We start from the raw sequence: 16,841 nt of genomic DNA, 5'->3' as shown, positions 1-16,841 counted from the left end.
TTAATGATAAACTGTTAAATAACTTTTGAAGTCTTTTTGTAAATCTTTTTGTAGATCATTGGGCAGGAAAATGTAATAGCTTTTTGTTGCCATTTTGTGGGAGTCAAACGTACCTTTTGTCCACCTATTGTAATACAACCAATTCTGATCCAATGCAATGACTCTTTTATTTGCCATTCACTACTTAATCATTGGAATGGGCTATTGTTCTTGTCAAATTAATTGATTAGTCAACAGCAGAACTCATAATTAACATTTTCAAAGATCCAAAGTCAACACAATTACTAGCTTCATTAAGTACAATTGCATTGTACATACCAGCAATCCAAAATCTCTGCATTCTACAAACTAGTATTTCACAACATTTCTTTCATACACTAGCAATTTGCAACCTCTTCGAATTTGGCATTGTTGGCTCATGCATCCATATTAACCACACTGTAACAACCACCCCAATCACAAAAACACTTTTTGCTAGCTTTCTTGTCCTTTGTTTTTTTTCCAATTGCTCCTTTAGTCCTTTTATCTCCAGTGCCATCTCGTTTGCTTTGCTTTGCCATCCCCGAACCTCCTTTTGCAGAGCTTCATTCTCAGCTTCTAATTTGTTCTTACTTCTTAACAGGCCAGGTATTACTTGCTTAGCTCTCTCACAAATTTCTTCATCATACCAGTCCCAAAATCCACACCCTCTAACCTGCAGCAACAAATATTTACATTTTATCCATCTTGTAAACTCGCAAATATCCATTAAGTAATTATCTTACCTGATTTTGAGCACATTCAATAAATCTTCGCGCTGGATTTCTTTCTGTCCATGAGGTCTTCAAAATAGTTCTAGTTCCGCACTTGCAGAATGGAATCGGTTTATTGCGTCTTGCCATGAGTCATTAGACAGGATGAAATGGAAGGAGATTTTTCCTTGAATAGATGAGAGAAGATTTGTCTTTCAACAAATGAAAAGAGGACTCAGCTAATTTCTAGATCTAAGGCACGACTTGCGAGAGAAAAAAAGGTTGACCATATTTTGTTTGACATTTTTGCCCCTTTACTATATTCCTCCACTCACCATTGACTCTGTTACCGGATGAGGAACCGCTGAAATTCGGTAAAATGACTTCGCTGGAGAGTTTTTGTGAGTTTAGTGACCTTTTCGGCCACAAAAAAAGTTTAGTGACCAGAGGGTGCCATTTTTAATAGTTTAGTGACCTTTTGGGCCATTCACTCTCTTATTTATGTCTACTGAGTAACGTTGGTATGCTGCCAAGAAGATCCTCTACATGCTGTAGTATGATATCTATGCTGTAGAGTGAAAGAGTACAATCGGGATCTTCTCTACTCTACTTGTATTCCTGTAACACTTATTCCGCTTTTCCTGAGAAGTACAATATTTTGTCACCTTTCTTCTCAATTAATACTAAGCACGAACGCAGCCTGTTGGCTCCAACACCGGCGTCCTCGTCAGCAGGAAAAAACGCGCAATTACGATACATTTAGGATACATTTTCCTCCTATCAAAGCCGCCCTCCTTGAGGCCTAAAGTCCCGTGTTCCCAGTTGACCAAGATTTGTAAAATTAATGGAGTACCAAAACTAATTTTGATTAAAAAAAAATTTGTTCCTGTTATTCATAAATATTTTTTCAATTATTTTTTTATTCTTTTTAAGTCACGTATATCATGTTACAAAATAAAATCTTTTTCCAAATAATTTTCTCTCCAAAGTCACTCTCTAGTCTCTATGGTCGAGGAAACGAGCCCTGGTGGCAAGGATTCGCTCTCCATTGCCCACCAAGTAACCTTTTTTTTTTTTTTTTTTTTTTTATAGCTGGGTATCGGTCACTCCGGACCGGTAATACCGTCTGTGCCACTATTCCCACCAAGTAACCTTTCTTACTGATTTGTCTGATTGCACTGTTCTCCTCATTCATGTTAATTCTATGACACTTGTAGATCATACATGCAAGTAAACTTGATAACGATTTTGGAATTGACATTTTCGATTTAAAAATTAACGGCTTCGATTTCTTATTCCTTCATATCAATTCCATGACGTTTGTGGATCATACATGCAAGTAGACATGGTTACAATTCTAGAATCATCAGTTTCGATTTAAAAATTAATAGTTCTAATTTTTCTGAAACTGAAATTTAAACCAGCCCTTTTAGGGATGATTACGATTACAGTTGTTGAACCTTTAGCTCCAGTTCCGAGTTCTTTTGGTTACAATTTTAGTTCTTTTAATAATGTTTAAACACTTGTTTTATAAGATTGTTTCTAAAAAAATATGACAATGAATGTAAAAAAAAAAAAAAATATTGTATTATCATGTGTAAGAAAAAAGAGAAGACGTGGGCGAATTTTATGAAAAAAAAATCTTGTTATTGATTAGATTATATTCGTCTTGGATTTAGATTAGTAATAGTGTATAGGCTTGCCAATTACATAGGACAATGGATTATTGGATTAGAATTGGACCTGCTAGCATTATGTGTGGACTGATCAAATATGTTTAGATAGCAATTATTAAACTCTAAACTGATCAAATATGTTTAGATAGCAAATATTTTTTTAAACGGTTTGAACGTGTCGTAAATCTGCAATATTGGTTCTAATTCAAAATTTTGATGAACGTGAACCTGAAACTATAGTCACGGTTGTGGTTTTAGTTCTAGTATCCAATATCCAGTTTCGATTCCGGTCCAACAAACTGCTGGACTGACTCTAGTCCGATTCTAGTTTAAATCTGAACTTGTGGCCACCCTTACATGCAAGGCTTTTGTGATCAGTGACTAAAATTCCATATGTTGTGTTTGGATTCAGAGATTTGAACGAAGTATTTGAAATTATTTCAAATCCCTCTAGTTGTTTATATCATTTAGGAAGTATTTGGGTTTGTAAATTATCAATTATTCTAGTATTTAAGATTTCAGGAAAGAATTAAATGCATTTAGTTATATGATCCAAATTTTAACACTCCAACAAAAATTAATGATTTCAAGTTAGTGCTTTTTATTCCTAGGAGCCATGGATGCAGATCAGCAAATTAATTAAGGAAAAAAAATAAAGGAGAGCCATGGTGTGTTCCGTTAACCCACCTCTAACTCATAATCCAAAAATGGAACCCCAAAAAATAAAATTAAAAAAAATTGATTATCACGTATGATTAAGAAAAGTTCTTGTTCTTGTGAGAGAGAGACTAGGAAGAGTAGGGAGGGGAAGACAAAAACAAAGAGGGCAGACAGAACTTGGAGGTTCGGAGCAAAATGGAAAACATAATTGTCACTTGCTAGGGACGGTGTACACTACTAACAAGAATTACAGTATAACCAGCCCATGGTTATTGTTCATAAGCTCACTGACATTTTTTATAAAAAAAAAAATTCCAATGACTCTCAAACTATTAGTCGGTTGAACTTTTGGTCCCCTAACGGTTAAAAGTGAACTTTTGGCTCCCGATCTATCCAAAGTGCAAAATGTTGGGCTTTCTGTCAAGTTCAATAGTTAATACCGATGGAAACCAGACGCATGCCGAAATATGAAGGGCATTTTTGTTCGCTACAAGCTGTGTTTCACTGGATAAAATGGGAGTTCTTACCGAACAAAGAAATGTATGAAGAAAAATTCTATTGCAGCCAAAGGTCTCGTTGAACAAAACAAATGCTAGGAACCAACAATCCCTTTTTCCGCTTGTGTAGGTGTGAGAAAGTGACGAGGGCCATAACTTTGTGGATCTCAAGGAGTCCTAAGTATAGATTTGCTGTATGCGTGGATAGTGGCTGCAGATTTTGGCAGTGGATCAATGAGGAGATGTGACGAGGAGATGATGTAGCTCGCAGGTTGAGAATGTGTTGTCAAGTGGATTGTGGTGTTGAGAATGTCCATGGATGATGGCTTTAAGTGAATGGCGTTGAGAATGATGTATCTCGCATCTGGCAGTGGATCTATGATTTTGTCAAGTGTTTGACTAATTAGGCTGTTAAAGAACCAAACTTCATGATTATTGTGGTGGGCTCTTAAAAAATTGAGAATTTTACCGCTTGATATTCAAGGGAGTATTATCTATTGGAGCTGCAATGTTTATTACCAGCATGGCTCTTACTCTTGTTTATGAAGATTATTAGAACTTTCCTAGTCATGTCTTGGGTAGAAATGGGGTGTTTTCAAATGATTCCATCGTAATTTTCCTTGCAATTAGAGGTTTTGTGATTCCTATACAGGTAATGAGGTATGATTCTATTGCTTCTGTAAAGCTCAGGATACAAAACCGTAAGGGATTTTTTGTGAAGAATCAAAAACTTGTTTTTTATGGGAAAGAATTAGTGCGAAAAGTCCCGTGTTCAGGACTATGGGGTCACTGATAGGAATGCGTTGTGTTCAATCCTTAGGCTACCATATCTCCAGGCGATTACTATTAGAATTGTGTGTGGGAAAGAGTTTGAGTTCCATATTGGAAGAAAGAGAAATGTGGGCTATGCGAAACAACAGATTGCTAAAAGAGTGAATGAATTTCTTGATCTGAAAATAATGGTAGAGAGAGGGAGAGATAGTGATAAAAATAAAAATAAACAATTAGGTCAAAATCATTTTTATTCCATTTTACTGAGTGAAACACAGTTCATTGCGGACAAAAATGCCCTTAATATTTCGACATGCGTCACACATGGTCGTGGTTTTCCATTGATATTAACTTCTAAACTTGATAGAATGCTTAATATTTTGCATTTTGGATAGATCGAGGCCAAAAGCTCACTTTTAATTGTTGGGAGGCCAAAAGTTCATCCGACTAATAGTTTAAGGGCAATTGGGATTTTTTTTCTCTTTTTTATATAGTTAAGAGTAGTCACAGCTTGTATTCTATAAACAGATACTTAAAAAAAAACTAAAATAACAACTATAAATACTAAAATTACAACGAGTAAAACTATAACCAGCTTTTCTATTTATTAGAAATTAATTCTTACAATAAAATCTTAGGCCTTGCTTGAATTGAAGTTTTCTTTTTTTTTTCTTTTTTACATTTTCCATGAATATATTTCTTAATCATATTTTTGTCACACATACACTAAATTGTTATAGTTTATTTTATATTTTTTTTCAGAAAATAACAATCTAAATAGATTCTTAGAATCTGCTTCAAAATGATTCATGGAGAGATATACTATATGCTGTCACTGTCGATCTTTCTTGGCAGCATTAGGATTATGTTTAGCAGGTTGAAGGTTTGACGGCAAATTTTCCAAACCAAAATATTTAAAAATCTTTTTCATATTTTCATAAATAACCATGAAAGGTATTTTCTAAGACACTTACAAAACAAAAGAATTTTCTAGGAACATCCAAAATAGAAATAGGAAAGGCAACGGGTTAGTTGCCTTCAAAAATCTTTTTCATCAAACCCTAATCCACGTATCGATGGTTTTTTATTAAATCTTATCCTGTAACCTTACACTTTCATTATCAAATCCTATCACTTTTGGGTTCGGATTATTCATCAAACACCCTCTATCCACTAATTTGAATAATTCAACAAAAGGTAATTAACTATTATCAAACTAAAATTGATACATATATAATGTTAAATCAATACATTATATTAAAATTTAAACTTTTGTGGAGTTATATAATCTATACAAGAGGAATTCAACATTTTGTGAAGGGTAAAATGCATGTGTTATATATACACATACGTATGCATGTATAGTTTCGGGTTTTGAATTTTTAGAATTTTCTTAACAAATCCTATCGGTTACCTCTAATCAATATTAAATTCTAACGAATTATCCCATCGATCGTTTAATTGAATTAACCATGGAGTCGAGCATCTGTGGATGGGTATTGAATTTTATCATACCCATTGCCATCCTTAAATAGAAACAACCATCCAATTGCAGCTACTCGTTTGGCAGGTACAATGTGTGTGGCGGTGTTTTATTACGTGTTTCTCAAGATTAATTGATCATTGCGCATTTGGTTTCATGGCAGGAGTTGGATCGTATGATACACAGTATTAATAGTGAGGAAGGTGACAATTGTTGGGGTTAGTTTGGGTATTGAGAGTACCCGCATTTTCAGGGGGTTAATTTGAAAACTTTTATGGACTCCAATCATATCATCACGTTCCTTACGAAAGTAGTAAAAAGGGGAAAAAAAATTCCAAATCATTCTTCCGTCCTGGTGCCCAAAAACAGAAAATTAAAAAAATTCTTTGTATTATTTTCTCATTGCGGTGAGAATATTGGTTTAAGTTTTTCTATTTGATAGGTGGGACCAACGTCGTAACCTAGCCTTTGTCGGTTGTCCAGTCATAGCGGAGGGATAATTGCAGAAACCTCCCTGAGGTTTCTAACATTTGCACTGAACTGACTTTCCTTGTGGTTTGAAAAATTACACTGACCTCCCTTGAGGTTACTAATCCTTTGCAAATTTAGTCCAAAGGATTTAAATATTATTTTAGGGAGTGAAATTAGAATTTTGTACCAGATTTGCCCTTTGTGCTACATGTCCAATCAATAACAAAGTACTATAAATCAATTAACAATTAATAAACTTTAAGGAATATAATTTATGGACAAACACGCATTACTCATTTAAAGTATCGATTTTTTACAGGTATTTTACTTTCAAACATTTAATTTATGATAAATATATCAATGTAAATAGAACATGAATATCGCAAACACATTAGCTGTAGCCAGACATCTGTATGTGCCTGAGATATGTCAAAAAGTACCAGATCACATATGCCCGCTAACATAGGGCTTATTCTCAACTGCTTCCGAAAATCGGAAGCAGAATCAGAAATCCAAAGCACCTACCATGCGTCTTCTGAAGTTCAGTCTCTTTGCCCAAAGAAGCTAAAAGCAGGTTCAAAAAAGCAACAATGGACTGGGGGGAAAATGCTTTTTATAAAGCCAAAAGCTAAGGCCAGGTGCATAAAATTTGCAACATTGTTTTCTTTTTCTTTATACATGATAATGCAATAAAGTTCGCCCTTTTTTTTTTCTTTTAAATATTCATCATCATATTTTCTCTACATCAATTTTATGACAACAAATGTTTAATAAATATAACTAAAAGAATTGAAATCATAACCCAAATAAACCAAAACCAGAGGTTCAAAAACCATAATCACAACCATCCCTGTCAAGCCAATTTAAATTTTACCTTTCATAAAAATCGAAACCGGCACTAGAACCCTGGCCATGTCTAGTTACATACACATCAAACGCGCTTTAGTTTTTGATGCTATTGTACACTACAAAAAGAAAAAGCACACTTTTTTTTTTTTTTTTTCTAAATAAAGACTCTAAGCCTTGCACAAGGAAATGCGGGGACTACTTTTCCTTTTTTTTTTTTTTTTAACCCTCCCATCCCCGAACCCCCAACTGTTGGCTCCAGAATTCAAATTCTGGACCTGACAGCAAAAAAGGAACGCAGACTATCTTGTTTAAAAGTAGTCAGGAATTCAAAGCATACGACAGCAATACACAGAATGATCTTTTACCTGGCAAACCTAATGCTTCTAATTTAATACATAAAACCAAAACCAACAAACCAGTTGACAGTTTTTAATACAGTCAAGTACTGACAGCTACTCCACATAAGACGCCAGTCGAGTGCATTCTCGCTATTGAATCCTTCTCCTGATGCCCAAAGCCAGAACACATACTCGCATCGCAGCTTTCTTAAACCTTGGCATTACTGGATTCATTACCTGAGTGATGGTTCCATTCACTGGTTTAAAGAGCTTGAGATCCGAAGTACTTGTTGGTTCGGTACAAGTATGGAATGAGCGAACCAGGTGGCAAGGACCTAGTGCAGGAAGCTGAGAGCATGTAGAAAATGTTCGGGTATTTGATACAGCCTATACAATATCAAAGCCAGCATTGTCAAACAAAAAATACAAAGCAATAATTTCTTGATGACAAAAATGATCCCTACAATTGGCACGGAAGAGTTTAGAAGAGAGCTTTGGAACTTCTTTCTCCGGACGAGAGGGACTTGCAATTAAAATAAACAGATTTGCCTCAGAGGTTAAGGCACTAATACGATTTTCTTATAAGAGATAAGAAAATGGAGCTAAAACATGCGCATCCACTACTTAGTTCTAAAAAACAACAGGGCAACCTTCACTTTCCCATCTTCTAAAGGTAGATTTTACCTTATTTTGTTTGACCAATCCTTGCATTGAAGACTTTTTGTGGGGCTTCAATTTAACAAGTTCATCTGCATCACAACAAAGGAAGAAGCATAATACAAATAAACTTCGCTAGCTTTTATGCTTTTCTCATATTCTCTCATTTGGTTTTCCATTCTAATTTCAAAACTTCACACGTCAGATAACTTAAAAAGATATGTGGAGAAATTACCTATCTCATCCTCTCGCAAACGCGTGATAGAACTTGTTTATTACCACAGCAAGATAAAATTTGTCAAAAACATAAATAGCAAATGATGATTGAAAGATGAAAAAACTAAAATTGATGACCATAGAAGTAGACAAAATACAAAACCAACTCCATTGTGATTGATGAAGAAAACTATACAGGAGCTATTACCAGTTTATCTGGTCACTTGGCCCGAGAAATCTAAACCTCTGAAGCAAGCCAGTGAGATCATCTGCTATCACGGAATTACTTAACCTCTGCGAAAATAAAACAAATAGAGAAAACAAATCAGCGCCTTAGTTTGCAGTTCAAAAGAAGCAAGTCAGAGATCACCCCAACTGGAAAAAAAAAAAATCAAAATTTAATGCCAAAAACACAGAACATAAAATACAGCAATCTTCATCCAAGGGTCAGAAAATGGAAAGAATACTACAACCATAAAATCAAATAACCCCATTTCAGCGGCAGCGACAATCTAACATAACTTAGTAAGTACATTAAACCCAGTAAACATACCATCTCTTTTATTCTAAAATGATACTCCTCAATAGCATCACCAGCCCACTCAAAAATTTGAAGCAACGTCGTCGCAGAGAGCATCATATCCCTCATCCGCTTGCAAGACCTAGTCTGTTGATATTTACCATCTGCAATCAATTGGTACTTCTCAAGGATCACTGAACTCAACTTGTTTGCAATGTACAGCCCAAGGATAGAGCCATCCGCTTCATAACCTTGAAGGGGCTCCAGAAGCTTTTCCCTGTTCACCATAAGCAAAGCAGCCAGTTGAATAAGTTTCCCTTCTTCAACGCAGTAGCTGCCTACTTTCTCAACATCTTTAGAGTCAATGCCAGCGGAGAGCAACTTTACCACCTCCAGTGGTTTACGCTGCCATAAACAACAATAAACAGACATGCTAAGCTTGATATTGTATTTACTCTTTTCACTTAGTGAATTGGCTGTTGCAATGAAAAGAAAGAGGGGCTTAAACGTACCAAAGATGGTAGGCATAGCATATAAATCAACTTAAAGACAGATTTTTCTGGGGTCCAATCAGCAATAAAGTCATGATGGCTGAAACAAGAATAAACAAAGGAAAAGAAAAAGTTTACAGCCACCGAAGAACATGAACTTTTCAACAGTCATAAAAAATAGGCACTGAATCAAGGGCCAGGGACATGAGCATGAAATGGACAATGAAAAGAGCAAAAAATGAAAATACAGCATGAATATCGCAAACACATTAGCTGTAACCAGACACCCTGCATATGCCTAAGATATGTCAAAAAGGACAATATCACGTATGCCCGCTAACATAGGGCTTATTCTCAATTGCCTCTGATTTTCGAAAGCAGAACCAGAAATCCAAAACACCTACCATGCCTCTTCTGAAGTTCAGTCTCTTTGCCCAAAAAAGGTAAAAGCAGGCCTTAAAAAGTAACAGTGAACCAGGGGGAAAATGCTTTTCATAAATCAAAAGCTAAGATCAGGTATATAAAATCATTTAATAGATGAATAGACTCCTAGGCCAGAAACATAGGTGACGTGTGTTATTGAGCATAAACATATTTGTCAAATGTATGCAAGCATAGGTTTTCAAAGAGTGTGTAGCTTGACAAAAAATGTCCCTTTCATCATAAAGATAGAACACAAACTCATAGAAGCCATTTGAACAGGGGATGAGTCACTAAACTACATTACGCAATTGTTGGGTGGAGATTTGACTTCATAGTTATGGGTTTTCCTCCCAAGAAGAACCGAGGATGTGGAGATGCGATCACTGACTCTTCAGATTTCAGAGGAGGATGGGTAAACATGTCTCAGTGTGATTCTTTGATCCACTAATTTTCTAAGGCATAGGATGTGGGTGAAAGTATTCAAAGCACAGTGAATAACCGTCAGTATCTTCCCAAATATGCTTGTCATGCTAACATGTATGGGGTAGTATTTCTTAGAAAAGTAACAGTACAATATCGTGCAGAAACTGATCCTCTATGACAGAAAAATTTAAATCCAGCCAACTAGCTCTCCAGGAATCCAAAATCTACGAAAAAAGACATCCCCACTCAACTCCAATAAAACCCTAGATTTTTTGTATTAGATAGTTAACATTTGGAAAAAAATAAAAAGAAAAAAATGCAAAAGAAAAGGACCTACATCCATGTGAGAAATGCTCTCTTTGAAGGTTTCCCTAACTGAAGGTTGACCAAAGTTCTGGAAATTCCTAATCTCTTCACGGGCTCAGTAGAATGGAGCATCTACTTAAGTAATCACATGCAGGTATGTGTACAATTAACCATTTTAGAGAAACAAGATTCTAGTAAGTTGTGTAACACCTGGCAACTAAATAGTTTCAAGTCTTCTTTAGCCACCCAAAAAGAACAACAATGCAATCTCAAGCATCAATGCAACACTGGGCAAAGCAAAACATCTCAAATTTCAACAAATGATTAACAAATCAGTAACATCAATCCCATATCAAAGTTATGATTTCAATAGAAAAAGTGAGTTCAAATCCAATATCAACTAAGAAGTCAATTAACCTTCAAAATTTGAGTCATATTCAACTTTGCAATGAGAAAAGGGTCTCACACGTCATAAAGGGGCAAAGATGTTCTATTTTCAGTACAGGAGCCTCTAAGAATGAGAGAGAATTGAGAATAAAAAATGAAAACAAAGCAGAGAATCATGAACCATACTGGAGAGAAACTTCTGGTCGGCTGGAAAGAAGCTCAAAGTTAAAGGTTGGAAAGAAATAAAATCCTAACAGAACTGGGAATCGTACACATTAAAATCAGTGCTGGACGGAAGTTACTACTAGAAAGGTGTGATTTTTTCTGTGAAACATGTGCCTAAGTACACTTATTTTGCGCTGACAAGTTTCAAGTCTGAAACATGCAATTGATAGAACTTCAGAAACGTCTGTCTTCCTAACTTGTTTATAAAAGAGGTTTTCTAACACACCTAAATTCCACCCAACCTACCACGTATATACACACACTAACAATTACTTCCCTCCCTTGTGTTCATATACATTCCCTAATTAATCTTAATTTTCCAAAAAATCTAACACCGTACATCTTAATGAGTGCCCACTGGGCACCTGGTAGACAGACCCTATAAAAAATTGGACCGGACTGAATTGATCAAACACATAAAGAGACTTGGCTCTACTTTGTATAGCACATAGAAAGGACCAACACGTCCAAAACAGACTACTCAGCACTCAAAACCTAAACATAAAAATAAAGACTTACGATCAAATACTCATTCTTACACAATCTGAAGGAAACAGAAATCAGGAAGACTTGTCTGAGAATTATTCTGGTCATAAATGATAATAACCCACAAATCTTTCTGCACATTTCAAACACAAAATGCTGAAATGGATGAAATATTCAAGCTATGATGGTCAAACTATGTAGGAAGGCCCAATGATTGCTTATTTAAGACTCCAAACCAGTCCCTCCCTTCCTCTTCCATTCTGTTTTTTTTAGCTCAAAACATGGTTAAGCAAACTACATCCAATGCAGTTTCAACTACTAAATCGAAATTAAGGTAATCAAACTCAGTAAAAAATTGGATAACCATCTACTAGCAAAACCAAAATAGATGAAAGAAGTTAACCATATGTTATTAGTGCAGCCTAACAAAATATTTCTTTTTTCCCAGATGTTTATGGAACATTAAAAAAAAAAACTATATAGTTGAGGCATGTATATAATTAGTATCGCAGAGTACATGCCCAGATTACTCCTCGTAAAATAACAAATTTCAGATAAGAACCTTATTGCATCAAGTGCAACTTGCAAAGGAAGCTTATCATCAGCAACTACATTTGTCCGAGCTCCATGTTCAAGAAACAGCTTTGCTAGCTCAAATGACAGATGATGAGCAGCAAGGTGCAACGGGTATCCTCCACGAATAAGTGCTGCATTAATATCTACTTTGAGTCCAGTCTCTCCTGCAAGGAGAGCACTAGCACAATCAGTTGACCGGTGCAAACAAATCCTGGAAAGCATCTCACCAAGACTAACAGAACATATCCCATTCTTGCTATTTTTCAGCTGTTCTTTAACCAAGCTCGTAAATTTATGCTTGTCGTCAGCAGCAATGGAATTTGCTATGGGTCCCAGATCACAATTCACCTGATCACTTTCAAGATTCTCCATCAGCAATCTTCAAGATAATTGGCATCACAAGGAAAAGGAAAGTGGATTGCAAAAAAGGCAAGCACAAACAAGTTGAACTAGCATGAACAAACAAATCAGATAGCATAGAGGAAATTCCACCAAGTATGTTGGATGGTTCTGGAAAAATCAAAAGAACAAAGGAAACATCATAGAGGGTCATCTTAAACACTTCACATGTACATCACCTTGTCCGCTAAAAACCAACTCTTAGCATATTAGTGCTGCATAGCGCGTAGCGTGCAATTTAAAAGAAATATCATCATTGCTGCCTCCAAATGCCTGTTACTGCTAAGAGTTGAACTTTGCCGTCATTGGACTCTATCACTTTGACCACAGAAATAGCAAATCATGACTCCAGATATGCATAATTAGCTACTATGGCAGCAAAAGATTAGTGTATGCAACAATCAGTGGATGTTATTCTCAAGCCCCGATAGTTAACAAAGGCCAAAGGGATGTAATTTATGCAACTAGGCTCATCAGCACCCGCATGGAGCAAAATGGGTAACTGCGTTTCTGTAAGGTGTTTAAGAAGTGCACCTTTACAAAATTCTGAAGATAAGATTGATTAGTTCTATTTGCTTCTTGATCTGATAACAAACTCATGTCTGATTGGATGTTGAACCTTAACAGATGATACATATAAGTTCACTTTTGCGTACGTCTCTGCTTTTAATTTCTTTTGACCAGTCTGAAGTAAGAAAGTATGGAGCTATCAAGTACCATGCTAAGTAGATTACCATACCAAGAAAGGAGCAGCCAAACTTCGGATTTTAGTACTGTATGGTTAAATAGTAAGACAGTGGTTTTTTTTCTTATCGGATTCTATTTGTGCATGTGAACGCGTGCGTGTGTTAGAGAGGGAGAGATCATGATGTCTAATTGAAGGAAGCTGCTCTCCATGGTAGTTGCGATGAAGAATTGATGGTAGAATGATGAAATGCTATAACAAAATAAATACCACAAACGAGAATTAAAAAAGAAAAGTCAACTTTTGATCGGAAAATTAACAGGTACCAACCAACCTATTCAAAAGGCTCATTCTGCCCAAACTCTTTTTTGGTACCAATTCACCCATTGAACCCAATCAAATTGGAATCATCTAGGTCATTCCATTTGTTATTCGCCCTGATCTCAGAGACAACTGTACTGCTCCGTTAATTTTTGATAGCTAATTCCTTTGAGATAAAAGACGCACTACAGAAGTATAACCGGAATAGAGCACATTTAGAAGTTCAATAGGTGTTGAACTGACACACCGAAAGGAAAACCAAAAACGGTTCAGTGGGTGAAGAGATGCTTTTGAAAACTAATTTATTGAACAAAAAAGTTCAGTGGATAAAATGAATCTGTGAAATACTAGCTTATTCAGCACTCTGTTGCACCCTACCCCAAACTGTTTAGTACCATATGCAAACCAGGTAGGGGAAATGTAGTCTTCCTATCAACTTTGGGAACAACATGAAGGGTTTACAATGAAATGAAGGGGTAAGGTCGGGAAGCCATTTGTAAAAACAACAGATTTCTGACTGGTTCCCATGTAAGTGTGAAGAAATAAGAAGAAAAGCTGGACGAAGAAATAAGGTGTTTTTGGCTCCAAAATCTAACATTGTGGATATGTTTCACATTCTCATAATTACACTGCAAGTTCTCCAAACAAATACAGGACAGAATATTCAGCGCAATTAACATAAGTAATCAACAAAACTCGAGCAAAGCTGTCACCTTTTTCTCATCCATTGTTCCGGCTTCCAGAGCTCCGGCCAAAATCCGTCTTCTAGCAGACGCTAGTAAATTGGCAACCTTGAAACCCTATCAGTAAAGACTAAAGGCTAGTACTTTTTTTTTTTTTGGGGGTTCTGGCGGACCTTTTTCTTGGACAGGCTTTCTTATCTTTTTGACTGTCGGCCGAACGCAATTTAGTTAAGATCGGTAGCATCTTTAGCTAGAGTTATGGTCTTGGATACTTCTGTTGGCCCTGGGCTTCCCATTACTGATAGAACTTTAATGTGCGGCATTTTGCAACAACCTAGCTGTGCCGCACGGCCTGTTCATGGTTCGTTATTTTAGGTGATTATAAATTGGGAAAATCGCCAATTTAGTCCCTAAATATTTTCACTAACGCTAATTTGGTCCCTTAAAGTTTTTTACTATGAAATTAGTCCTCAAAGTAAAATATATACGTCAATTAAGGACCTGCGTCGTTGCGCCGCCGCAAACTTGTCTCTTATTGAAGTAGACGGCAGTCCATTCAGGGGCTTTTTGGGCACTTCATGCCATGAATTCTTAGAAGGAAGTCCTATGAGTAAGAAGCCCGGTGAAATTGCGAAATTTGGGCTTGAGAAGCCTGGTGAAATATGGGCAACTGGATATTCAAGAGGAATTGGAGTTGTTTTCAGAAGAATTCTTTGGACTGGGATTTGAGTTTCCTTAGAAATCTGATTTTTCTGTCTGATCCTGAAGCTTTGGAGGTTAGTGATGGTATTGGAAATTTGATTTTCGTGGATTTTCTTGTATGAATCTTTGGCAATTTAAGCTCGTCTTTTTTTACTGAATGTTGTTCGACAGGGGAGATTGCAGGAATTTTCAAGTCGGAAGATCAGTTTCTGGGTTGGTGAAGATCGGATTGGAATTCTTTTTTTTTTTTTTGTTTAATAGGGTAAATCACAGATCACCATAGATTCATATACCTAGGTATAATCAAAGGCGTATTTACATCTCCAAGTTCTTAAAAAACAAATAAATCAAAAGATCAACATTTCATAATCACAGCCGATGACAACGACGATGATATTTATGATCTTCAGTCTTCGTTCTTAATAGGATCTTCATAGTTGGGATCATTTACGGCGACAGCTTCTTTGTGGATCCGTCCTAGCTCAGCATCGGAGTAACAGTCACCGGACCACGTGAACTTGCCGCCATTGCCACCTTTCTTCGGCAATCCATTCATGCCTGTACCCGATTTCCTGTCTCTCCTGATCTCCTGACCGTTGCCGGCCTTCACATTTGTCTTGGAGCTTTTGCCGAAATTCCTCATCTGTCTCTCTCCGCCCATGGGTCTTCTATAGCTACTCTATCAATTGAAGTGAGTGGATTTGGAATTCAGACAAAGGATTAAAGCTCTGATTTACTTGAAACGGTTCCTAATTATGAGGACTAAAGACGATTAGAACCATTGTTGATTCTCGGTGGTTGATATGAGTTTTCAGATGGAAGCCTTTTTCTTTTTCTTTTGGGATTTTTCCCCGCCTTTTATCTTTACAACCAATTGAATTACTCAGAGATTTGTTCCAATGAACTTACCCTGTTATGAAAGGTAAAAAAATCTTCTTCATATGTTGTTTCTCCCAGAAAAATTTCAATATCTATTTTTGCAAGAGAAACAACTGGATTAGAAGCTTAGTCTTTCAAATTTGGTGACTAATCTAGTTGCCCAGTTGCCCAAAAATGGGGAAGTTTGCCCAACTGGATATGCCCAGTTGCCCAAAAGTTAGTAGCCATGGCCTCTAATCCAGTTGTCAAGCCTAGTGAAATTTCCCATGCCCAAATTCTGATGCTTGAGAAGCTGTAAATGCGAAAGACTAAGCTTGATAAAAGCTTAAGTACATCCATGCTTGGAGAAAATTGTCGAGCATTATCTTTGTTGCCGCATTTGCTGCTGTTCTTATATGTTCAGTCATGGCTGCTGCTATGGCTGTTCCTCCTGTTGCGGCCGTCCTTGCTGCTGCTACTTCCATCCCTCTGGGATCAATGGGGAAGTAGATTGATTCTCTTCTGCAGAGCTATGAAAATGCTGTCAAAGGACAGAAGGAGATCATGAGCTCAATTCGAGATAGAAAATTGGTTTGCGTCCAACATATGCCGAAATTAGGAAAACTTTTGAGAGAGTGCATGAAATGCCCAAAAAGCCCTTGAATGGACCGCCGTCTACTTCAATAAGAGACAAGTTTGCGGCGGCGCTACGACGCAGGTCCTTAATTGACGTATATATTTTACTTTGAGGACTAATTTCATAGTAAAAAACTTTAAAGGACCAAATTGGCGTTAGTGAAAATATTTAGGGACTAAATTGGCGATTTTCCCTTATAAATTATAATTTTGAATAATATTGCATCTGTTTATACTTATCAGTAGTATTTCAAACCTTTGGGGCGAAATGTTTAATTGGTCAAAATATACGGGGTCTGAATGTGATCATGCCTGAAAAGTTTTTTGATAGCTTCCACGGCCTCTTTTGTTGCTGTTGTGTTTTCTTACGC

General features: G+C 36.5%; 2 protein-coding genes across 2 annotated transcripts; both read right to left on the bottom strand.

The window, feature by feature from the left end:
* Nucleotides 1-370: 370 nt before the first annotated feature.
* LOC113754812 (uncharacterized protein At4g04775-like) lies at nt 371-895 on the bottom strand. The gene is made up of 2 exons (XM_027299062.1): nt 765-895; nt 371-694 (listed from the first exon to the last, which is right to left on the bottom strand). The coding sequence occupies exons 1-2, from the start codon at nt 879-881 to the stop codon at nt 371-373; spliced, it is 441 nt and encodes a 146-aa protein (XP_027154863.1). The 5' UTR covers nt 882-895.
* Nucleotides 896-7,414: 6,519 nt separating this feature from the next.
* LOC113754815 lies at nt 7,415-14,596 on the bottom strand. Its single transcript, XM_027299069.1, has 8 exons — nt 14,305-14,596; nt 12,173-12,534; nt 9,382-9,460; nt 8,903-9,274; nt 8,558-8,643; nt 8,369-8,400; nt 8,161-8,225; nt 7,415-7,863 (listed from the first exon to the last, which is right to left on the bottom strand). Exons 1-8 carry the CDS (start codon nt 14,317-14,319, stop codon nt 7,627-7,629), a joined length of 1,248 nt encoding a protein of 415 aa, XP_027154870.1. The 5' UTR covers nt 14,320-14,596; the 3' UTR covers nt 7,415-7,626.
* Between the last annotated feature and the right edge of the window lie 2,245 nt (nt 14,597-16,841).

This window comes from Coffea eugenioides, unplaced genomic scaffold, assembly GCF_003713205.1.
Source record: "Coffea eugenioides isolate CCC68of unplaced genomic scaffold, Ceug_1.0 ScVebR1_1071;HRSCAF=1861, whole genome shotgun sequence".
In the NCBI taxonomy this organism is placed as follows: Eukaryota; Viridiplantae; Streptophyta; class Magnoliopsida; order Gentianales; family Rubiaceae; genus Coffea; species Coffea eugenioides.
Note: the sequence above shows the minus strand (reverse complement) of the source record. Positions and strands in the feature narration are given on the sequence as shown.

Bases quoted from the DNA above. Each gene is read 5' to 3' on its own strand.
- LOC113754812 (XM_027299062.1), bottom strand. From the start codon at position 881: ATGGCAAGACGCAATAAACCGATTCCATTCTGCAAGTGCGGAACTAGA. The intron at 695-764 runs GTAAGATAATTA...TTGTTGCTGCAG, and splicing joins TTGAATGTGCTCAAAATCAG to GTTAGAGGGTGTGGATTTTG.
- LOC113754815 (XM_027299069.1), bottom strand. The intron at 9,461-12,172 runs GTTCTTATCTGA...TTCTTGTTTCAG, and splicing joins GTTGCACTTGATGCAATAAG to CCATCATGACTTTATTGCTG. The intron at 7,864-8,160 runs GTAAAATCTACC...GATATTGTATAG, and splicing joins GATTGGTCAAACAAAATAAG to GCTGTATCAAATACCCGAAC.